General features: G+C 31.0%; 1 protein-coding gene across 3 annotated transcripts in view; it reads left to right on the top strand.

The window, feature by feature from the left end:
- The window catches only part of LOC108912987 (calcium-transporting ATPase type 2C member 1), a 47,016-nt gene that overhangs the window by 13,734 nt on the left and 7,761 nt on the right, over nucleotides 1-25,521 (top strand). For 2 of the 3 annotated variants that reach the window (XM_018718424.2, XM_018718426.2), the window contains exons 2-7: nucleotides 20,491-20,633; nucleotides 21,220-21,465; nucleotides 23,882-24,143; nucleotides 24,245-24,482; nucleotides 24,566-24,858; nucleotides 24,933-25,455. In XM_018718424.2, the coding sequence (XP_018573940.1) occupies nucleotides 20,491-20,633; nucleotides 21,220-21,465; nucleotides 23,882-24,143; nucleotides 24,245-24,482; nucleotides 24,566-24,858; nucleotides 24,933-25,455 (1,705 nt within the window). Of the gene's footprint in view, nucleotides 1-14,506; nucleotides 14,693-20,490; nucleotides 20,634-21,219; nucleotides 21,466-23,881; nucleotides 24,144-24,244; nucleotides 24,483-24,565; nucleotides 24,859-24,932; nucleotides 25,456-25,521 lie in introns of those variants that run through there. The other variant, XM_018718425.2, reaches the window with a different exon arrangement.

Raw genomic sequence — 25,521 nt, 5'->3', positions numbered from 1 at the left:
ACAATTTTTGAATAGCTGTCCCTATACCTAAGTTGCGTAGTTTTTGCAAAAAAAAACATTTTTATGTAAAATACCGGATTTGCTCCCGTTCCTTTATCGAAAAAAAAATTAAGTTATATCTTTTATTAACCTAGATATTGGACTTACGCGCACTAGGTGGATACGGTGTATACATATATTAAATTGAAAAATATTATTATTATTCACATAGACTTGTATTAGTTATGTTACTTTTAATTCATCAATCGTTCTGATGTAATTTAAAATACCTATTACCGAAATGTAAAAATAATCTTGGATTACAAGAATTTGGTCTTCGTAATCATACCAATAAAATGATTATTTACGACAAAGAACGGCAGAAAAATCTTTCTGCAATTTATTCAGGAATTCATTTCATGAATTTATCTGGGGGATAGTGGAAATTTTCGGAAAGTTTCATGCGATCTTAAAAAAGCGTATAAAAAACAGTTGAATTTCGGATATATATACAGGGTGTTCCACCTAAAAGGGATTCTTCTGTAACTCTGTAACTGTAAAAAAAGGTTTTAATAAAAGTTGTCTGGAATCATGTGGGACAGTCTTTTAAAAATAAAGGACACTTTGAGCAATTAATATGAATCAGCTGTCTAAGTATTCTTCTCCTTGTTGTGTTCCGAGTATGTTTCGTTTTGAGTTTTAATTGTTGTTAGTGGTTTACTTTTGTTTATCAAACCATTTTTTAAACATGCCAGTAAATATTGACACTGTCAGTCCCAGGCCTGATAAAATGTGAGAGAATAGTGGTTTTGCAAGGCCTTCTTGACGCTGTTACATAGCTACTTTTTCGGACTTTAGAAAAGAACTTGATTTTTCTGGAAAACTATTAGAGATAAGTATAGACAACCTTATATCAGTCGAAAGGGCATTCAATTTTGCATTCACCCATCACAATTAATATGGGTCATTTGAAAAAAATAAATAAATAAATAGAAATATGTAATCATAAAAATCGACAAAAACTTGAATACATCTGGACCACCTTAAAAGTAGTCGGAGTGTTTCCGCATTTTTCTTTCCCTTCATCTTTGATGTCGGGTATAACAAATCACGAAATTCCTTCATGATATTACAAACTTGGTAGAATATATTAAATTAATGTTGTTTGCAAATTCTTTGTTATGCATATGTCTTGTCAATTTATATATTATATGTCACAGTAAATAATAAATACCGCATTTATTTTATAAATTAACAGAAAGTGTAAACATATCACCCACTAGGAAGAAAGGAAAGAAGGAAGAAAATAGTACTTTATTACAAATTCCTAATAACAGCGATACGGTAGCGATAACTAATTCAGCGAATACTGTTTTTCCCAGTTATGCGAGATTAATCGGTGACAGTATAAGTTAAAAAAATAAATAAACTAAATAATTTAAATATGTACGTATAAAACTGAGTAAACCATTTAACCTGCTGTGATTATACAGGGTGGAACAGCGACGTAACGACAAACTTTAGGGTTCGTTCCTTAAGCCAAAACTACAATCAGTTAGATTACGTTGACTTTGTAATACCATTATAGATATACGGGACAACCAATAGGCCCATTCAGTGATATTTAATTTTAAACTTTTTCTTTAATTTTCTGATAGTATTTACCCACCTAATTATATCTTAAAAAAATTAGGTCAATAGGATTAATAAGTGATATATTTAATTCTGAATTTGTAAGACCCTTAAAAAGGTCAACGCTGCGAGAGAACAGCTAATGACGTCACAATACCGGCCACTCGGCGATCAAGTCGCGAGCAGACGGAGAGATGTGTAGATATTTGCTATACTTTTATCGATATTATATACCTATATTTTTAAGTGTATAAATAGAGAGTGTATAAGAGATATACATCAAGTCTTGTTGAAATGCATTTTTCACACAACATATTTATTATAAACATAGAATGTCTTGGAATATCTAAATACATTTTCGGATTTTTCTCAATGACGTAAATGGTTCGCTTTTCTACATTTTCTGTTGCTTTTCATTTTTGTACAAATGTACCCAACGTACTAGACTCGGTACTTGTGGATGTATGCGACGACGTGTATGTGCGAGCAACTCAGAACCACCCTCGTTTTTCTTTGATTGCCCGTCTATATTATTATTTAAATAAATTACTTATAGGTGCCTCTCGCAACGTATTTCGAAATTTTTGTGGACGGGAACGTTTAGATGGGGTAGAATTTATTTTTTCGACATAAATTTGAAAATTCTGCTCTAAATGTTTAAATAATAATATTTATAACCTCTTAGACGGGCAACCAAAGAAAAACGAGGGTGGTTCTGAGTTGCTTATAGGTCCCTCTCGCCGACGTATTTCGAAATTTTTGTGAACGGGTACGTTTAGATGGGGCAGAAATTTTTTCCAGCATAAATTTTATAATTCTGCTCTAAATGTTCAAATAATAATATTTAAAACCCTCTAGATGGAAAACCAAAGAAAAACTAGAGTGGTTCTTAACTGCTTATAGGTCCCTGTCGCCGTCGTATTTCGAATTTTTTGTGAACACGAACATTTAGATGGGGCAGAATTTATTTCCGGCATAAAGTTGAGAATTGTGCTCTAAATGTTCAAATAATAATATTTTACAACCCCCTAGACGTGCATCCAAAGAAAAACGAAGGTGGTTTTGAGTTGCATACCGTGGCTGGGGAAACCGTGGATAACATCACACAAACTTTTCATTTTTCGGTAATGAAATAAATATTTTATTCGGAGTCGATCCTGAGGTACTTTTGCAGCCTGGAACTATACAATATTTGTACAATCCTCGGTTTCGACCCATTTAGACATAAAAACAATAATTAACGAAACTGCGAATCGATCCACATATCGTATGTATTAACACAGGCGAGCGGAGTGCTCTGCCAGTCGCCCGTACCCGTATTATGACGTCAGCAATGGTTGCTCAACGTTTTTCCGCGCTCTGTTTTCATTAATTTATTTCACACATTTCTCGTTGAAACAAAAAATTGATTTTTGGCATACTAACTAATTAAAGGGTAAACTTTTGAAATATGCAATAAAAAATTTTTACTGAATGGGCCTATTGTAATACTAGTCTGTCGAAACAGCCGATAAAGGATTATGTAATTCTTAACTTCGTTGCCACGATAAACACCATTTTTAATTTCTAGAATCGCAAATCTCAGGTCGTAAATTTTTAATATTTAATTGTAACACCAGCAGTTTACTGAAAATATCCACATTTCAACAGGACTTATCTAATTTGGTTTATAACAATGTATGTATATTTTTATCTATTCTTTTAAAACTTTAAAATATACAGTGTAGATATGTTAATTCTATATATAAAACTACACTTTTGGTATTAAGAATTCTTTATCTTAACTCAAACTTAATTAAATTCGATTCGTTGATATACTTTTTATGAGCTGTCAAAACGCAATTTTTCCAAAGATTATTGCAATATAATGCAAATTAAAAGCGTCAACATAGTCGTCGTAGGGTGGTCCAGTCCCTTTAAATTTTTTTTCGAAATGTTGCTCTCCTTGGATTTCAATTAAACTTAGCCTGTTGTTAGGCAAGACATAGACAATTATTACATATTTTTTTCAAAGTGGTAGTTAATTAGATCTGATAGAAATCGATTTACAAAATTTTTATTTGCCTTTTTTTAATACTTTTATTTAGGCTTGGCCCATAGGAACTGCTATAAAATAAACTGCAAAATGTACCATAACACTGCCATTTACATTTATTTTCTTAGCTTTGAAATTAACTAAGGTATGTATATCGCTTTGAAAAAAAAGTCGTCTATTGACACTTTTTTTCAAATTGCTCCTAAATTAACTAAGATATAGAGCTAATATCTACTCGATCAACTACTATTAACGCCCTCTACAATATAAAAAATAGGTTCCTATTGGGGGCAGTTTCGCCATGAAAGTACGGCTAGACCGTTTAGCTAACCAATTTACCAAGTGGTTGTTCAACGACTTTGTTTCACGCCTATCATTAAACGATTTTTTAACTGTTTTGGGAAAAATCGTTACTATTTTTTTTTATTTTGTTGAGAAGAATCAGCTTTAAAGGGTTGTCACTACAGCGATCTGATAGCCTTAAAGTTATTGTTGTTCTTTTAACATTTGAAAATAGATGGCATAATTTATTTGACGAAATGTTAGTGTACAGATTGTTTATTTACAACTTTTTAAATGAACAGTTTAAAATTCACTATGCACAGCCTTTGTTCACTCTAATGGAAGTTATACAAAAAGTCAGTTTTGATTGCAGGGTATATTGATACAACCTGCATAAAAATGCAAAATGTATGTTAATGTTTTTATATAGAAATGGCAGTTAATAGCAATTATTAAGAGTCGTTACAAGTACGAAGGAAATGATAAACAAATAAGAATAAATTTTACGTGTGACTAAATACGAAACATACGAGGGTGGTCCGAAAAGTTTCCGACCTCAACATGAAGATAGCAGCACTCGTAAATAAAAGCAAAGCTAGTGAATTTCGTTGTTCATCTGTTGACAGTTACTCACCAAAGTTTCAGCCATTTTGGACGCGTAGTTGTTATTTAACAGTCGTTTGAGTGAGTTGATGTGAGTGTTTTTATGAAAATGGACAATATCGAGTATCGAGCTGTCATTAAATATTTGTTTTTGAAAGGCAATACGCCTACGCAAATCAAAGATAAGTTGGATTCTGTGTATGGGGACTCTGCACCATCATTTACCACAGTGAAATTTTGAGCAGCTGAATTTAAGAGCTTGGGAGACGATGAACGTTCGGGACGTCCAAAAACTGCAACTACCGACGAAAACATCGCCAAAGTTCACCAAATTGTGCTAGACGACCGCCGAATTAAAGTGAGAGAGATAGCAGAGGTTATGAACATGTCAAAAGAACGTGTTTGTCACATATTAAATCAACATTTAAACATGAGAAAGCTGTCCGCGCGTTGGGTGCCGCGTTTGCTCACATTAGACCAAAAACGTGTTCGAATGAACATTTCCAACGCTCTGTTGGCGCAGTTTAGGCGCAATAAATCCGAGTTTTGGCGCCGATTAATTACTGTAGATAAAACTTAGATACACCATTATACGCCCGAATCAAAAATACAGTCCAAACAGTGGACTGCAAAGGGGGAACCGGTTCCAAAGAAAGCAAAAACTGTTTTTTCGGCTGGGAAAGTGATGGCGACTGTTTTTTGAGATAGTCATGGAGTTATTTTAATCGATTATCTTCAAAAAGGAAAAACCATTACAGGAGCATACTACGCATCATTACTTGACAAGCTGAAGGCAGAACTTGCGGAAAAACGGCCACATTTGCAGAAAAAGAAAATCCTGTTTCACCAATACAACGCACCGTCTCACACGTCAGCGGTTGCCATGGCGAAAATCCACGAATTACCGTTTGAACTGCTTGACCATCCGCCTTACTCACCAGATCTAGCCCCAAGCGACTTCTTTTTGGTCCCTCATCTAAAAATTGCGCTCGGAGGACAGAGATTTTTGTCAAATGAAGAGGCAACCACCTTCGTGAACAATTATTTTGTAGAGAAAAACGCCGAGTAGGTACTATTTGGACGAGTTACAGAGATGGGAGCATCGCTGGGAGAAGTGTGTAGAGTTACAAGGAGACTATGTTGAAAAATAAAAAAAAATGAAAAAATGTCTTGTATCTTTGTTAGGTCGGAAACTTTTCATACCACCCTCGTATTATAGATGTAAATGTAATATACAAAGAGCGGACAATTTGTGTCTTTAACCTTGAACATAGATATGTCATTCATAAACCTAGATACATTATCCATGACGCAGTGGCGTGTCGGGTATACATCGGAAATTTACGTGATAATTCGCGAAAATTCCACGGTACATACATTTTTAGGTTATAAAATATTTAGAAAATCAGAAATTGTATACTACATATTTATTAAATAAAGTTCGGTAAAAAATAGTGTCGTTCTTTTAATTGGAAATTAGGTCAATAGTCAATGTAACGAATATCCTCAGGTGACGCACATGATAGAATAGTCCAACTCACGCTCCATTCATAACAGGGCTGCAGTTTGAATTCTGACCAATAGGAATTCGATAAACGCAACCGATGTCGACGAACGGACTAGAGATGGGCGCGAGTGTCATTTCATTTCTTTAGAACTAAATTAACTTAATTATTTTCTCGTTATTTAACCTGTTCACATGATTTATGGATTTTAAATAAAGGGTACAAATCTTTGCGAGGATAATACGATATATTTGCTATACATAATAATTATATTTTGCACACAATATATTTTTGAACTCGTACACATCTCTACCAAAATTTGACCTATTCTTCGGGTTAAAGACACACATTGTCCGCTCTCTAGTAATATACACACAAGTTGTCATTCATTCTCATGACACATCTATTTATGTAAACGTTGTAAAGTTACTAATGTGTCATAATAATTTGTGCATTACCATCCAATTCATTTTTTAACACTTCCTTCTGTATCTTCTGTTTTACACCGAAGTGTTTTCTATAGCACCATATATAGGATCTCAGGATTCAGGCAAGAAGTAATTTTGATAGAAAACACAAGTTTTTTATTAAAAATTGTAAATTTTGTAAAAACCCCAAAGAAGAAACTCTAAAGGCGTTAATCGCATGATCTGGACGGCCAAAACGAGAAATTACACGACCAGGAAATGATTCGTGCAGTAATTGAATTGTTTCTTGGACTGTATGCTGTATGGCATATGGCACCGTTTTGTTAAAACCGTATGTCGTCTACATCCATCTTGTAATTTATCGCCAGAAAGTAGAGTATACTTCTAGAACTCCTTGTTTTACCTAACTAGTTAACTTGACATTCTGATATACCTTCAAAGTGTTGCTATTCAAGTTTTTTTAGTGGGATTATCGCGCAATGTAGTGAACTTGTCATTTGTTATGATTTCAAAAATATTAATAAAAAAAATAATAACAAAACACCAAAAGAAAGAATAAAACTATAGATGGGTAAGTTGTTTGCTGGTGGAAAATTTAAATTATTTTACTAAAAAAATATTTTAAGGAAATTCCGTTTATAAAACTAGTTTTAAATTCTCAAAATACCACAAACAAGATTAGTCACAACACAATTAAACCATAAATTATTATGATTTGATTTAATCGGTTGACAACATTATAGATTACTTATTACTATTAAATTATCATTTTAACCAGTTTCAACTATGTTTGCAATATGTAATAAAAATGTCAAAAATAACCGAGATAAAGAATAAAAATAATGACCTCTTAATTTTAATTCTTTTTCACATTACTATATCTTGTGTTGCACAGCTTCAATAACACTGCATTTTTCTTGCAATAATTAAAAAAATATATCATTGTTTTCACGCTTGGATTAAATGGTGTAAACAACTCAAGGAATTATAAAGTAGTTAAATAGTAGTAGCAACAAATAGGCATCTTCAACAAATTCAACCCCCATTTGATGACGATTCCATCAATTGCTAATAATCATTGTGTGTAAATGGCTTATAAATTGAATTTTTTTCTTTTAATTTTTTTGTTATAAATTAGGTATTTTTAAAAAATAGATTTTTTTTCACGCATTAGATAGATTGTGAGGGGATATTGCATAAAATGTGTATATCGTTAATAAGAAAGTTTAAGGTACAGTATTTGTGGGGTTGTTTTGTTAAAGTTTGCCTTTAACAATTCCAAACATTCCGAATAACCAGTTATTTCAATCGTTTGAAGCTTCCTTTAATTAACCGCAACATTAATAATTTATGATATGAGAAAGTAATAATTTTACATAATCCAGACGGTATCTGTTTCAAAGAGTCCATATTTGAGTGAATCGTATATCCACGGAGATTTTTGGTTTTTTGGCATTAAAATATCACTAGAAACGAAAAATTTTTCTATGCGCATAAAAAAAACTTGAACTTAACTTTTGGCGGCACAATATGTTAAAAAAATTCGAAAATGTCATATTTTTCTTCCTATTTAATTATGTATCTTTTCAAGAGTTGATTTTAGGCGAAATTGAAAGAGGAAAAAAATGTTTGTAGTTAAATTTTATAAAATATGACTAGTTACAAATCGAATGAATCATGATTATTATTGTAAAAATCGAAAAAATCGCCAAAATTGGGGTTAAAAAACATTACTTTTTAGGTAGTTTTTGTGGGGTCTTTAAGTTGGGTATAGGATCTTCATATTTCGCTCAAGAAATATTCATGTTATGTAAAATCATCACACCAAATTTCATCAAAATCGGTTCTATAGATTTTGCATAATAATTTTGCAATCCAGATTTTGAAAAAGCTCATGCAAAACTACATTATTATTACGAAGAATATTTTGAAAAACAATAAAGCCATATACTATCATTAATTTCATTTTTTGTTCTATATTCCCGAAACATAGACAAGCCTTGTATATGCACAAATAACCTTACTTTTTACTTTTAAGTGCCATAATCCTGCTACAGATGGCTGAGCTTTAAAAAATATGAAAAAAGATACAAAACAGAAGCGGCTGACCTAATGATAATGAATGTTTAATTCTCGGTTAGTTATCAGTTACGTTTTAAAAATGTGCTATAGATAAAATATGTGAGAAAACATACCGAATGATCTGTATTTATACCGATTAATGTGTTTAATAGACATCCGGTGTTTTTGCATTAGCAGCACTAGGATGTAGTAATTTGAAGAACCGCGATGTCAAGGTTTTTAGTAAATATAATAGTACCAGGCGAATATTTGTATTTTTGTCGGTAAATCGATGTAACGAGAATAGTTAATGTCTGGCCTACATTTCTGTTTATGTAGTTTTGTATTACAGATCAATACATGCACTGCATAATATTATATACAGAGACCACTGTTTTCACCCAGGTTTATATTGTTCATTATGCATTATATAAAACTTACAATACACAATAGTACTATAGTAATATACAATATACAGAGGTAGTTAAATAATTGATTAAATAATTATGCATTGTTATTGTTAATATAAGCGCACCGATTATTTCGAAATATTGTTTCTGAATATACATACCTACCTTCCTACCTACATTTTAAATAAAATGTATCATAGTGGTTTATTCCCTTTGGACATAGCAAAGTATTAGTCTCACTATGTTATCATATTAGTCATATTTGTAGCTATATTGCATGTTAAACTTTTCTGGGATTCTATTCATTCTTGTGCAATGTTTAATCATGTCCAACCTCCGTGATTTTATAGTTTCTCAATTTTTTTTAATATATCCACGAATTTTTGACATATTCCCGTCATTTACCAATATTTAAGATAGATAATTTATTGCTTCTATTGCATTCCGTTTATTTTGAATAAAATTTTGGACTTTTTGTTGTGATTTCAGATATTTAAATTCCCCTCCATTTTCTTTTAAAATGGAACCTTAACTCAAAAATTTATTGCTTACTTCATGGGGCTGTTTATCTCTATTCCTTTTCAAATATCAATCTGAAAAATTGTTTTTAGGATTATAATCATAAAAATGTTAATTATCCACGTGTCATAAATTGTTATTATCTTTTATCCTTATCAAAATATGTATAAAATGTAGATTTCCTTAAATGATAAAATGCCAAAAATCACCTGATCGGTTGTATACGAAAATAGATAGTTTATTAATCATTGATGTTAAAAACTGACTTTAGTAATTCCTAAAAAAAATACCTAATGGTTTAAATATATTCTCAAATAATGGTGATGGCTTTTGTAGAAAAAAATTAAAATGCCTATTACCTAATTGTATGTCTTCTGAAAGGTAAACGATGGCGACTCAAAATTTATTAACATTAACATTAACAAAATACAGTTACACAATTTAACATTTGAACAAAGAAATTACGTGTTTTTATTGTTGCCTTGAAACATTGAAATTAGGCAACAATTATGCGCTAGTGCAAATTATCCATTATTTGCATTAGTGCAGAATTCTGCACTAGTGCAAAATTTTCGGTCTTCAATAAACAACTAAATGCAATTTGTAACTTTTATTAATATATCTAACAGTATTAGAATATAAACTTAACCATTAAAATTTTGGCAGTTGAAAATATGATTATTAAAATTTATAATTCTACTACTAGAAGTTTCTCAGAAATTATGTTTCTTGAAGCTGAAGTTGAAAGTAAAGAAACACAATGTCTTTGCGATCACGGTTTTTCATTTTCCCTACTACTTCTTCATGGAAGTATAGGCTTTTTTTCGCGAGTGAATATTGGTGAATACGTCTGACTTGTAGTTACTGTTTCTATCTCTTTTAATCTTATTTCTAATCTAACCTTGTCTAACCTGAACAGATGGCGAAAATGTATATATTCACTATTCAGTGATATGTAGTATGTACTTTGACGACTTTGACATATGGGTTTTAACTTCTAACCAGTAACCATAATTTGTCATCATTTATTGCTTCCAGTAATCTAGTGTTGTGGGAATTGGTGTTATATCTCACTATATAATATATGTATTTGCTTCAAATAAAACTGAAGGAATATATCAATGCTTTCTTTGGAATATTTTTAAGTGGCAAATTTAAAAAGCGTGAAAAGTATGTAGATTCTGACGTTGCAAGATATGCGAATATTCGACATAATCGTTATCGTAAGAGAATGGAAGGTTAGGTCGGCTTTTTATGTAATTCATACGAAAAAGACTTGAATTACAAATGATTCCACCAATATTATCTCTGGCCTAGGTCACAAAAAAAAAGAGGATAATCCTGAAGCAAAGTGGATTGCAAATATGTCCCAAATAAAAAATTAATCTCACCATCAAGTAAAATATTTGCTGTTTCAACGTCTATGTTTACTAAAACATCTGTGCCTCTAGAGTTTAAATTTAAACTGGCCACTTCCACAACCATATCAGAATCCATCATTTTGCTGAACGATTTTTATACTCATTCAAACAAAATGTCAAAAAGAAAAAGGTTAAGTTACCAGCTGACAATACTAGTTGAATATACCAACAGAATATTCAGCTGAAGGGTGAAGAGTTCAGTCATTTGATCTAAACTTGTGACGTCACATAGTAGTTTAAATGACTGACTATTCTCGCAAAAACGTAATATTCACTCATACTACACATACTACAACATACGACTTCACTCGCGAAAAAAAGCCTTATGTGTGTCTAGTTGTAAATGGGTTTTTATTGAATTGACATTTCGGTAACTTGTTATTTTTGTTAATCGATTTTTATTTACCTCCTGCTTTTGCTAACGGTTTACAGTAGTTGTGTGTGACAAGTGGCAACGTGATATTAAGTGACAATCGCATGAGATCAATAAATTAAGTTTATTGATTCACATAATTTTCTAATAAAATACCACTCGTGCATTGAATATTATGGATAATTTTACCTAAGTTTTCAATTCAATTCGTTCTTTAAAACCTTTTAATTGTTTTAGTTTGGAAACCTTTATTTGTTTACTCTGCTTTGACATTTTTATCTGATATTTGAACCGATTTTTATATAAATCTCAAAATATTTAGAAGAAATTCTATTTCTTAAAAGAAACATGCTTTAAAATCTTTATTTCCACATCTGAGCTTCATTTCTGTTATATTTGCAATTCTCTGTATAACATCTGAAGTAGTCTTTGTCAAGATTTATGCAGCAATAAGATTAATCTTTTTTTATAGTTTTAGATCAGTTCAAGTGATACAAAAAAATATGTTTCAAAATACCCATCGTACTAGTTTTAAATATTAATTTAACTCAGATAAAAACTTCAAAGAGATATATCAGATCTTATTCGAAGTAGATGTAGATTGGTTAGCGGCGATAAAAGTTTGTTGTTTATGAATTTATTTTAGAAGGTGTAATACAATAATAAAAGTTATTATTTGAGAATTTAATAACACTTATGTTCTTTTGCTGATTTTTCAAGTAAAAGTATTTATTATCAATACGTCGACGTGGGGTAATACATAGTATCTACGTCATCAGTTTTATAACTAATGAATTATCTGGTATCTCGAGATTTATTGGTATTTGCAATTTTTACAAAAATCTAAAGTAGGTACCTATCTAAACGCAAAATTTTGCACTCTTTCTTAATCCGGGGTAAAAAATAGAAGTTCCTATTTAAAAAATTAGATTTGACCTTCAAATGGCCTTGAATGTTAAAGTCAAGGTCAAATTGAGGGTCACCATCTGATATTCTCCTTCGAACCCAACAACTTTCGTAGGGGTTATTCGGATTGATGGCTTCTCTGACGAGATATTCAGGTGCGTAATTTAAAATGAGACACCCTGTATATATATTAGGGCTGTATATTTGACCAGGAAAATTAGCGAAAAAAAAAAGACAAACTCGAAAAAATTCCTATCCACGATATTATTGTAAAATTGTCTAAAGGAACAAGACATCTCTCATCTCGTGAGTCAAAAAATTTTATTAGCTAACTTTTCTATTTAAACAAATAAGTGAGGAAAACGGTTTTTTCACTTTGCAGGGAAAACCATCAATTTTAGCGAAAAGTGACTCTCAGACAGCTTATAGGGAGTAAAATTATCTACAAAATGAGACTGGTTAAATTAAAATCGGTTAATAAACAAAAAAGTTATTGCAAAAAAACAAGAAAAGTGCCCATTTTTTAATTTGTTTATAACTATCGCATTTATTGTTAAAATTTTATAAAACCTATGACAAGTTGAGGGTTTTGTCATACTTTAAAAGTGTGCCAAAAGTGGGCGCTGTAGGTGCAATAGTTTTCGCACAATTCTATTTGTTTATAGCGGAGGCTCCAAAAGTTATGAACTTTAAGCCTCTGTACAAACGTTAATTTTCAATCAAACATGATTCTGAAAGCGTCATTGTAATCTTAAAGACGCAATTAAGCGACCTATTAAAAAATATCACCGTTTTTTTGACATTAACATTCTCAAATTGTGTATTAAAGAACCGTGCGTTTTTCGTTTATAAACAATTTGAATAAAATTGTTGCTATTTATGCTACCTTACCGAAAATAGATTCAATGGATAGCTGGCAAAAAAATAAAATACAATTTTTTTTTAAAGCACCCTCTACGACCAACAGGAGCCAAGATAAGATTTTTTTTTAAATCGTAGCGCAATTATTTATAAACATTAAGACTTGAATTTTTCGCAAAATAAAGTTTACGACGTAAACTATGATTTCCCGTGAATTGCATTGAAAAATGTGGAAAATTAGCGACTCACGAGCCCTTTAAAGAGAAGGTAGTTACTAAGTAAACTGTCCGGCGGGCGTGGTGATGGGGGAAGCTCGTCCAAGCGAGTGGCGCGCGCGAAAAAAGTAAAATTTTGCTATATCTCGGCTATATCTTCTATTCATCGTAGAAACTTCTTTTTTTTTTTTAACTGGGATAGCTCGACGAAAAAATAACAATGAACATATTTACGAATGCGTAGAATAGCCCTGAACCCCAGAAAAAATTCATCTTTCATACATATTTAATTTTTTTTAATTTACAAGAATGTCACAAAAATTATTGTTAAACGAAATATTAATTAAAATTTCAATTTCGGAATTTAGCGATTTCCATTACTCAATTGTTTTTTCTAATAATGTATTATAAAAATTCATAAAAACTAAAAACTTTTGTATTAAAAACTTTTTTGTAATTTAAATAATAAACTCGCAATAAGTTGTCGGATTATAGTGACTAACCCTGTAAAAAGTGCGTTACCCCAGTTGAGGACACACTGTAAAAGAAAATAACTTACTGAAATAATAAAATATTCATTAATCAATTGCTGACTAAATACTTCTTAACTAATTATTACTCATCATTTCGTATACACAAAAATTACAGTCATGTCACTTAAAAATATGCACTTACCTTTATAATTTATTGTTTGAAAGTTAACTACAGCTTATTTTAGTTGTAGCGTTGTTTGATTCCAGCAACTTACAGCTGTTTATATCAGAAAAAATGAGTCATACTTTGCCGGTAAGCAAATGTATAAGTCGATATAACATTCCTCAATAAACATTAATTTTTTTATTTATATTAAACGTATTCAGTAAACTCCGATATAATTTCCATTAAATTCGCTTATACATACATATGCTGTGAAAAAACACAAATTGAATATACTATTTTTTGATATAAGCATTTTTTAAATATATTAGATATATTTTATCTCATTTATAATTCTTTTCTCCAACATCTGTTATTATACCTTAACTTTCCGACATTAACAATCACTGTTATTTGAATTTTGGGAAATATGTACATGTTTGTTATGTTTATAATTGTACCTATCTACTTAATGAGTTCACTAGTCCGTACAGCAATTTATTTATTGTTGATGTAACCGCAGCGAACGGCAGCGAGCAGTGGCAAAGTTAAATTGTAACGACGAGGAAACAGTCAATCAAACATTTTTTCTTTCCGATAATTAATACAAATAATTGCCTGTTTTTTATTCGTCTTTTTTTTTTTTGGATTTGTAAAAACGCCGCAACCTCTAGCAAGTACTCCTACTTCTCATTTGAGAAATACCGATATTCTAATAATAAATAATGGTCATTAATAAATAACCCTTGACTGTTAATGTTTGATGGAAGGTATGATTCAGTGTTCGAAAGTTCTGTGCTTCTGTCGGAAGAAAAATGAAGACAAGGTGAGTTTTTGGTTTATTAATGGTTAGGGGAATTTTTTTGTTTACGCAGCAATTGTGATAGGTTAGAGCCTCAACCTAAATGCTATTTATAGGCTTATTTGGTCAATACATTCTTGTATCGTTGATATTTACCACAGTCAAATCTTAACACTTTTAATAAATTAATTTATAGATTTATAGATGTACAAGGTCCGCTAACGAAGGGTAGCTTCCTTGGATGAAAATAAATCGATTTAGATCAAGTACAATTTTGATTCTTTAAAAAAAGTTATGTGCTTTCAAAAATATATATTCTATTTCACTTTTCACTATTTGGGCGATTTTTGAGATAGCCGAATATAATTATGAGCATTTTTTAACAGAATCTGAAGATCGCTAATACCTTAAAAGTAAGTTTTTTTTCCACAAGTTTAATTTAACAATATGAATGAAACATCTACCAACAAAATAAATAAGATATATGTATATCATGATTTGTAGATGTACAGCTAGGTCATTAACATAATAAGTAAAAAATAGATTCTATATTTTTAATCATACAGCTCTTAAAACATTTTTTGAAAAATTGCATTTGGAATTTTTTTATCCGGAATCTAATAAATTGTTTTAGTCTATTGTGATTTTTTACGTATGGAAAACATATATAAATTATTCATTTAAAAGGACAAATCATCCCGTTTTACATTAATTCAGAAAAAATTAATTATATATATTTTTTAACAAATTAATAGATCTTTATAGAAATTGCAATGGATTTTTTTTTTGCTTAATAATTAATTAATTTTTATTATTATTATTATTAATATAGGCTGATACAGAATTTGTTTATTAATTTTTTTATAAAAAAACAGAAGTTATAGCTGAACATCTTCATGGAATATTAAGGACGATAATTGAAGTTATTCGTGAAACCTAATCACGAGGATATAAAGAGAAAAATTATGTAATGAAATTAATTTGTAATTCTTTTAATTCTCCCACAGTTAAACTCTATTAATTTGTTTTATTAGGCATGGAAGATTATGTTCCCACATTTTGTATAAAAACAATGTTTAAAAAAAATTACTAATTAGAAATCACCAAATTTTATTGCATATAGGTACATAATATACCTACCTCGAATATTTCTCGACCTTGAGGCGACCTTTTTCACTTTTTCATCAATAAACATAATAATATAGAAAAAAAATTAAATTCAGTAATAAATATGTATTTACAACAGTAAGGTCATCTATTATTTTTTATTTTCATAGGAATTATTTGGCTTTACAAAAATTAATAACGTGTTTACAATATACAGGGTATCCTGAAATTAATGCAACAAAATTTGGTCATAGAGTCTTAAAACAAATTTAGGGGACCCGTATTTTTTATTTTTGCTAAGTAGCCGCCTCTTTCGGAGTTACAGCCCCCTGAAATCCGCCCCTAGGAATAGTCTTTTTTATATCTCAGAACTCTGTTGTACGACAATCACTAAATTTAGTACACGGGGGTTTTTATAACATGTGGAATCTGATACTGATATTTGAATTTCTTAAAAATCATTAGTTCCCTAGAAAGCAATTGAATTTAGAACCTTTTTTGTCTCGATATTTTTTCATAAAATGCAATGTTTTTGAGAAAAATGGCCAATCACGATATGCATTCGACCACTAAGTGTAATTATGTAATAACATTAATAATAAAATAATAACAATATATATTGTACATATATCATCTTTGTGAAAGGTAGACAAACAAAACCAAAAAACCCAAATTTTTTATTCATTAGCTTTCAGTCATTTTGACATTAAACATGGATTTTTTCAACGAAAAATAAGTTTGGTCCATTTTAAACCACTTATCTAACAGTTTTGACAGTTATTGATACTTTGACGTTTATTGATTATGGTTGTCAGTGTGCAGACATTTTATGAAATGGATGTACTGGAAAATATTAGAGACAATGCAGAAAATTTATTACCGGTTAAAACCATGTGACAAAGAATATTGAATAGGAATTGAGAAATAAAATAACATGATTGTGTTAACGAAATCATATTAGCTTACTTTCAGGAGCTGGTATGTTCGATTTGATTTGATTTTGTGCATGTTTTTTATTGAATTTTCCAATTTATTCCGAAAAGTATTCTGCAAATACCTTGTGGACCAAATATGCCATTATAAAATCAACATTAACTGACCAAAACTCGAATTTTCAACCAATCGGGCTGATTTTGATCTCAATACTACCCTCTCTTCGTAAGAACTATTTTGCTCAACATAAAATTATCTGTGGATTCCCAAAATTTTTACATTTCATAAGGGTACACCTTATATGATAAATATTGTAATAATTAATTTATTTCCTTTTTGCCTCTGTTCATGGCTAACATGTACCTCCTTATTTTTTGTCTTTCAAGTATCCCAACAAGAAAAGGTTCTCCTGAATTTCAAATTAAAAATGTACCTTACCTGCATCCATATTACTTTTTGACTACCTATTGGATATTTTTGTTAGCATGCTTTTAATTTTGCTTCTTTTATATTTTACATCAAAATGTTTGTCTTTGAATGATTAGTAGATTCCAGATTAATTTAGTTTTAAAGTTACCACTTCCTCTAAAATGAATATGCATCTGCTGAATTTTATCAAAGAACGGAATCTAGGTGTCAGTCACTGTTGTACTACACATCTGACCTTTCATTTACTTACCATTGTATCAGAATGCATATATTTCCAGCAAATATTTTACTATTTTTAAATTGTGCAAAAATATTGATACGGCAAGTAGGTAAAGGTGAAACTATAACTTTTCACACGTTTATTGAAACAGGTTTATTTTAACGGCTTAGCATTGAGAGATAAATCTGTACCTATAATTGTAACTACATATTTAAAGCAAGCAATTAATTCGAACCGACATTTGAAATAAATATACAGGGTGTTTCAGGATTAAGTCGACAAACTTTAAGGATATTGCTAAGAAAAAAATCAAGTATAATTTTTTTTTTCAGAGACGCTTCATTTTCGAAATATAGGGCGTTAAAGATTTTTAAAAAAATTCGAATTTTTTAAATAACTTCTAAATGAAGAGGCCAAATTTGGCAAGACACATTTTCTTATAAGATACCAGCAACCAGTGGCGGAGTTATGCGGACTCAGACTCATTAAATTATTAAAGAAAAAAAATTTATACTTTCAAAAAATTTTTTTAAAGTATAAATTATTCAAATAAATTAATTAAAAAAAATTTTTTTACGTTTGATTTTTTCTAATACTTTACAATTGTGAGACTGATTTGAGTTCTTAATGGTTAGGAAGCAGATTCAATTTGAGTCCAAATTAAAATAAAAAATTAGTAAGAAATATGAATATTTTTTCTGGACCTCGTTGAAATTTTTCAAAAGTATCCGGACCCCACCTAAAATTACTTGCCGACCCGTGCCCTAGAAGATCTAAGACAGCTAATAGTCCAAGCGTGTCCAAATTTTCATGTATTGTTTGCCATCTTATTTTATTTAAAAATACACAAGTAAATGAAGTGACTACAAACCGCCTGAAAAAATTTAGGAGTATTGCATGGGTCGTTACGTTGTCGCATTACGACATAGTCACATTAGATGTTAGGTACTTAAATATTTCTATTGTTTTCGTCAACATCTTTTTTTTTTCTAAAAAAAAAAACACCCTATATCTCAAAAACGAAGCATTTCCTAAATAATTTTAATACTATTGGTTAAACCCAAAGGAAGGGGAGACAAAAAGGCTTATTTGACTCTCACAGACTCGAGACTAAGAACAATTTTAATAGGTACTATATTTGTTTAGGATTTATGAGGAACGTCTTTCTAAAGTTTATCGACAGAATCCAGAAGCACCCTTCGGAAAAATCAATTTTGCCACGAAACTGTAAGAGTTAGGAAAAAAAGTGAATGTACACTTTTTGCCAATAACAAACTGTTCTATCTAAAAACAGCATCATTTTTATTTTCAGTAGGGTCGTATTATTTTTTTTTTATAATTTAATGAGTGAGTCCCCATAACTCCGCCACTTGTTGCTTGCGGGCCTTCTACTTCTATGGAAAAATGGTATCTTATAAGAAGATGTGTCATGCCAAATTTGGCTTAAATAGCCTTCTTCATTTAGAAGTTATTTAAAAAATTCGAATTTATTTTAAAAATCTTTAACGCCCTATATTTCGAAAATGAAGCGTTTCTGGAAAAAATTTATACTTACTTGATTTTTGTCTTACTTTTTTATGAGCAATATCTCCTTATAGTTTGTCGACTTAATCCTGAAACACCCTGTATAACAAAAGAGCTTTTAATAGATTTTTAAATTGTAGTAGTAATATAGGTAATTATTATTCTATTTGAACATGTGAAATAGAAGAACTAAATTTTATTAAACTTCTCTTATAGTCAAGGGATCCATTACAGTGAAATCAGACGAGTTCTAGTAGATTTCAATAATTAATTTGCAGTTACGGGTGGTTTAGCATCGCTTCAATTACAATAAAAACTATATTGTACATATTTATTTAATTGAGAAAACGACTGTCCTCAACAGTATAATTATGTTAACACAAGTTAATAAGGTGATTCATTGAACCGTTTATTTTAAAAGGATAATAAAATTATCTGTTTAAGTAGAACATTACAAAACTAAAGTATCTACTTATTTGAATTTATTTAACATAAAATGTAGTAAGTGGCTATAAATAAATGAAATTAAGTAGAGCGCATTTGTACGTGTTTAGTAATGTACACTAAATAAAAAGCCGGGTATTATCGACTGAAGTAAATGTTTTAAATATTATGTTATATCTTTGTAACTATTTGCAACTTTGTAAATTATACATGTAACTAGGAAAATGAGTGTAATATCTTTTTGTTTCATAATTATTTAAAATACTAACGTGATATGAATTTTCAATATTCGCAAGTCACTTAAATAGTTAAAAGTGATTAAAATGATTATATGTTAGTATATAGTAATGTAGGAAATATGGCAATGTAAATTGGTTTATTAATTTTATTATTTTTAAACCATTACTCATTATAAAAAACTATTTTTCAACATCAGTTAAATGTCTAATGCTGCAGATACACTCAGACACTTAAATGTTTAGATATGATGGAAATTAAATGTCTTATCGCTCTTAAGTAGTGGATACACTGCGTTATAATCTTTAGATGTTATCTAGGCACTTACAGTGTCTATGTGTACATACAGCCTAATAAGAAATCAATAACAATTATTTAATTAATTGATATAGAATTCAGCATGTTTATTCTTGTTTATTTATTTATGTTTTTTTTCTAAAAGATGTCCCCTTTTCTCATATATTATAGTTTCTCATAAAAAAAACTACATTTTTCTATATTTCTGTTCTCTATAACTTGAAAAATATTTGTTTTATACATTTTTTTTTATGACGCACCGCTAATGTTAGGGTCGTCTGATTGTCAAATTTGGAATCCAGTGATAAAAGGACATGCTCCATCCCATCCAATGAGCGCAGTTGTATCGTTGCCAGATTGTCACTTTTTGAGATATAACATGGAATTTTTATTTTTTTAGCAGAATATTTATTTATTTTTACTTATTTGGGTATCACTCTTTCTTACGGTTACACACATCGTAGCACTGTAAAACAACAACAACAACAACAATTCCCTGGTAGAAATCTAGCAACAATGCAATTGCTCTTAGATTAATTTTAATCAGACAATCTGTATAAAAGGTGTACATTTTTGCAAGAAAGAAATCTTGTAAAATTTCTTATCGTTACTTATATAATTTTTTTTTTAGGCAGAGGACAACAAGGAGGCGATGTGGCTGACGGCCAGCGAGGCCAGTAGCCTGAGGTATGAAGAAGTGTCAGACAGACTACGAGTGGATATAAGGAAAGGACTAAGTTGGCAAGAAGCGACAGACAGACGAAAAATAGCAGGGTAACTATTTTATATACAAATATGTAGTAGCAGTATTCGTACACATTTTCACTCAGTTGCATACAAGTACAGGGCAGTGACGCAAAAACAATAAACTCGACTGTAACTTTGTTGTCTTTAAAAATACCAAAGAAATTTATATAATTTATTTACTAATTTTTCAAGGAAATAAAATTCACGAATTACAATATGCTGCAAGTGGTTGCGCTCCACCTCGAAAAGACTCGTGTTCCCGATTTTTCTGCACCTAAAACTTTTTTCCTGTATTCTTCACATAATGAAGCATTATTTAAACCATTTATCGAAAAATCGATTCAGAATTCTAGAGTGGCTTTACCCCTTAAGGTATATTCTTAAGGAAACGTAACGTACTAACAGAATATATACAAATGTACAGGGTGTTCAATTACAAGAAGACAATTTTGTATGATTTTTTTCCTTTTTTTTATATGAATTCATCTTGGAAAACTAATGAAGACAATGTTAAAGTTACAAACGGTCACATTTAATATTTTTACGTGACGATGACCCTGCACATGTATAGATAAAGACGTAGTAATGTTAAATATTATACATTTTATTACAGATATAATGAGTTTTCTGTAAAAAATGGCGACCCACCATGGAAGAAGTACTTAGAACAATTCAAAAATCCATTAATTTTATTACTTTTAGCTTCTGCTGTAGTTTCAGCTTGTATGACTCAGTTCGACGATGCCATCAGTATTACCGTAGCTATAGTTATAGTTGTCACTGTAGCATTTGTGCAGGAATATCGATCTGAACAGTCGTTGCAAGAGTTAACGAAACTCGTTCCACCATCATGTCATTGGTAAGTTATATTTCCTTTGCATTTTTAATCTGCTATCAGTTATTTACCAAGCACTCTTTTTAATTCTTTCAAATTTAAGTAATATAGATTGGTAAATTTTATTGAAATAGTTTATTTTATAACGTCAGAAAGTAACATATGTCATACTTGAATCACGACAATCAAAAAGCAACTGAAAATGTGTTGTATAACCATAAACTGAATTCTAAAAAATAATGTATTATTCGGTCACAGCATAGACTATAGAAAACGTCAACTGTATTGCAGTATACTCAATTTTATTCTAGGAAGCTGTTGGATTGTTTGGGTAGTCAAAGATGAATGTAAACTTATTTCTTACCTAAAATATAGATGTCGCTAAGAACACCTGAGTCTTGTTTTTTTGACATATTTTCTTTATCGGTGGAGATTTTTATAAAATGCAGGCGCTTTGTGACACTTCACTTTATTTACTGTAAAAAAATAGACTTGTTACTTACTGCTAAATTGGAGGGAAAAATAAATTTCAATTTTATATTACAGATGTCAATTGTGGACATCTGAATTTTTGGATCATTCAATGAAAATTAAATAAATTTATTTCTAATTAAACTACACCTTTTTGCTAAAGTTCCTATAAAAAAAATTTAATAAACAAAAGCCTGAGAAATATGTCTGTGTTCATCTTTGGCTACCCCAAAAACACCCACTATATGAAATGTTTGAAATACGTTTGATGTTTTTTGAAAAACTATATTTTCTGAAACACAAGGTTCTAAATTTACTTTTTATATAAATTTTTTATCCTTTAAGGGGGATGATATCATATTTTTCATATTTTAAACTTAGACATGGTTCAAGTTCAAGAAATTCAGGAGCACGAGGGTGTATTTTAAATATTTCACATTAATATTTCAATGTAATGCTTCTATATTCCTCTCTAATCTAATACTATAATGTTCTTTGCGATATCTTCTAAGTCGTTCCAGATTTCTTATTCATATTTTAATCTTAGACTGGGCACATAAGTTACATATTGAGGACGTATTTGTAATATTTCATAACATCTATCGCTTATACTTTGAAATGTCGGACCTTTTAAACAGTTATTTCTATCAAAACAGGTATTTGTGTTATTGCTTGAAGAAATTTAAAATTTAGTAAATTTTGAAAATAAATGCAGATTATCTAGAGCAAATTTTAAATTTATTTTAGTGATACGCAACTAAAGTATTTTTTTGAGTTATAGAAATTGTTCCTAACTTACGCCTAAAAGCCGTAATATTCCATTGTTTTTTCTAAAATTGAATATTCGAAAACTTCTAACTACACCACAACTATAGGGAATTGTTTCTCTACAGTCAAAAATGAAGAAGTTGTCGGAGTAATCATTTTAGGTGGTTGTACATAATCTTAATATACAGTGTAGGAAAGTACCGATGGTCTATCAGAAGTTACGTGAGAGCGATAAAGTAAGCCATAGAAATCCATGTGATGGACAAGGATGGCTATAATGAAGGCGTCTAGTAGTCAACGCCCATTTCGCCCTTCCACAAATAAGAAGTGGATCTTATTTGTGGAAGGGCCAAACGGGCGGTGACTATGAGAGGCCTTCATTATAGTCATCCTTCTCTATCGCATGGATTTCTATGGCTTACTTTATCGCTCTCACGTAACTTCAGATAGACCATTGGTACTTTCCTACACTGTATGTATAATTACATAGAGACATACTTAAATATTTTTTTCAGTAATCTGAAATCAATGACTTTTAACCATAATTAGACACTTCTAGACAACACATAGACATTGATAATTTTCATTAATATACCTATACATATGATTTTATCCTACATTTATCTTTAATGAAAAATAATTACAAGATAAAAAAAATCCATTGATTAGTATATTACTAATCAGTGTCTAAGAAAAATATAGAGATAAAAAAGTGCTGACATTTCATTGCTAAAACTATATCTGGCATATTCTATTAAGGATGCCCTTCACGTGGATAAAGAAAATAATAAAAATTCAGGGTAACTGCAGGGCAACTATGGTGTACAAGGGACAAGAATTCATGGAGAATTCAAAGCAATTTGAGGGGAAATCGTGGGTCGTCCAGAAGGATACGCTCTATATTAATGGAACTATTTATACTGGCTTAATTAATAAAACCTATTACAAAGGAATTAATCGTACTAACCTTTAACATATCATATTAGTAATTAGTAATTTTTATAACATTTAATATTTTGCCTATGATATATGGCTTTTTTGCTGAAATTAAGACCCAAAATATCGGTATAATGAAATGAAATTTATAAATATCAACATTTGATTAATAATTTCTGAAATTAAATGTTTCTGAAACTAAATTCACTCTTTTTGAAATACATCTGGAAAAGGTGTAGTATTAAAGTTCCTTTTCATGTTTTAGTCTGAGAGAAGGAACGGCAGATAGTTTCCTCGCACGAGAGTTAGTTCCCGGCGATGTGGTTCTCTTAAATGTGGGCGATAGAGTACCGGCAGATATACGTTTATTCGAGACGAATGATCTCACCATTGATGAAAGTTCATTTACGGGTGAAACCGAACCGGCGAAGAAAAACATTGACTCCGTCATAAGACCCAACGGAGCACATTCCTCAAACACTAATATAGCATTTATGGGTACACTGGTACGGTGTGGGAATGGTAAGGTAAGAAGCAATAAACATATGCATAATTTTTTAAGTAAATTAGTTTTACAATTTTAATGAACATGTTATTTCGTGTTTTAAACAAACGTAATAAATTTTAGGGTATAGTCGTAAGCACAGGAACAAACAGTGAATTTGGTTCGGTTTTCAAAATGATGTTAGAGGAAGAAGCGCCGAAAACGCCATTACAGAAATCAATGGATAGTCTTGGAACCCAGCTTTCTATTTACTCATTTGGGATAATAGGGCTGATTATGCTGGTCGGTTGGATTCAAGGAAGGCCTATAATGGAAATGTTCACTATAAGTGTCAGTTTGGCTGTTGCTGCTATCCCTGAAGGTTTGTATGCTTCAAAGCCTTACGTTAACTGATAGCGTAGTCTATGAAACCGATAGTATAATCAACGTGGTTTTTAATTGTAGGTTTGCCGATCGTCGTCACAGTAACTTTAGCATTGGGGGTAATGCGAATGGCAAAAAGAAACGCCATAGTAAAAAAGCTGCCTACCGTCGAAACTCTTGGTTGTGTTAATGTGATATGCTCCGATAAGACAGGAACGATAACGAGAAACGAAATGACCGCCACGGTACTTGTCACCTCAGACGGATACATAGCAGAGCTAACCGGCGCAGGATACAATGACCACGGCCAGGTTCTGTTACACAAATGCGACTTTCCTGACAAAGCAAGAGAAAGCGTTCACCAGTTATTGGAGGCAAGTGCTTTAGTTTTGTCGTTAATCATCACAACTAAATGTAGGAGTACATTTTAACGTATATTTTTTTTTAGGTTGGAGCGGTTTGTAATAACGCTTCTATAATAAACGAACTTTTGTTAGGTCAACCGACTGAGGGCGCGTTGTTAGCCGCCGCCATGAAACACGGAATGTATAACGTTGGTGATCGTTACGTGCGGCTGCAGGAGTACCCCTTCAGTTCCGAACAGAAAATGATGGCAGTTAAGTGTTCCTCGAAATATGACCGCGACAAGGGAGAAGTTTACTTCGTAAAAGGCGCGATAGAGAAAATCTTACCTAAATGTACTTCTTATAGTTGGAACGGTAACGTTACGCCTTTGACTGCAGCTAAGCAGCAAGAATTTATGGCGGAAGCGCACGAAATCGCTAAAAAAGGACTCAGGGTTATGTCGATGGCGAAAGGTACCACCTTACAGGATCTGGTCTACGTGGGAATTGTAGGTATATGCGACCCACCTAGGCCGCAGGTTAGGGAAGCTATTACTATATTGAAGGAATCGGGAGTGCAGGTTAAAATGGTTACGGGTGATTCCGTGGACACAGCAGTTGCTATAGGTGAGTAAAATGAGATATACAGGGTGTTTCAGGAGATGTACATACTTCAGTATGTTATTCTACGTT

This window comes from Anoplophora glabripennis, unplaced genomic scaffold (genome assembly GCF_000390285.2).
Source record: "Anoplophora glabripennis isolate ALB-LARVAE unplaced genomic scaffold, Agla_2.0 scaffold253, whole genome shotgun sequence".
NCBI classification, from domain to species: domain Eukaryota; kingdom Metazoa; phylum Arthropoda; class Insecta; order Coleoptera; family Cerambycidae; genus Anoplophora; species Anoplophora glabripennis.
The sequence above is the reverse complement of the archived record's forward strand: the minus strand, read 5'-3'. Positions and strand labels throughout refer to the sequence as shown.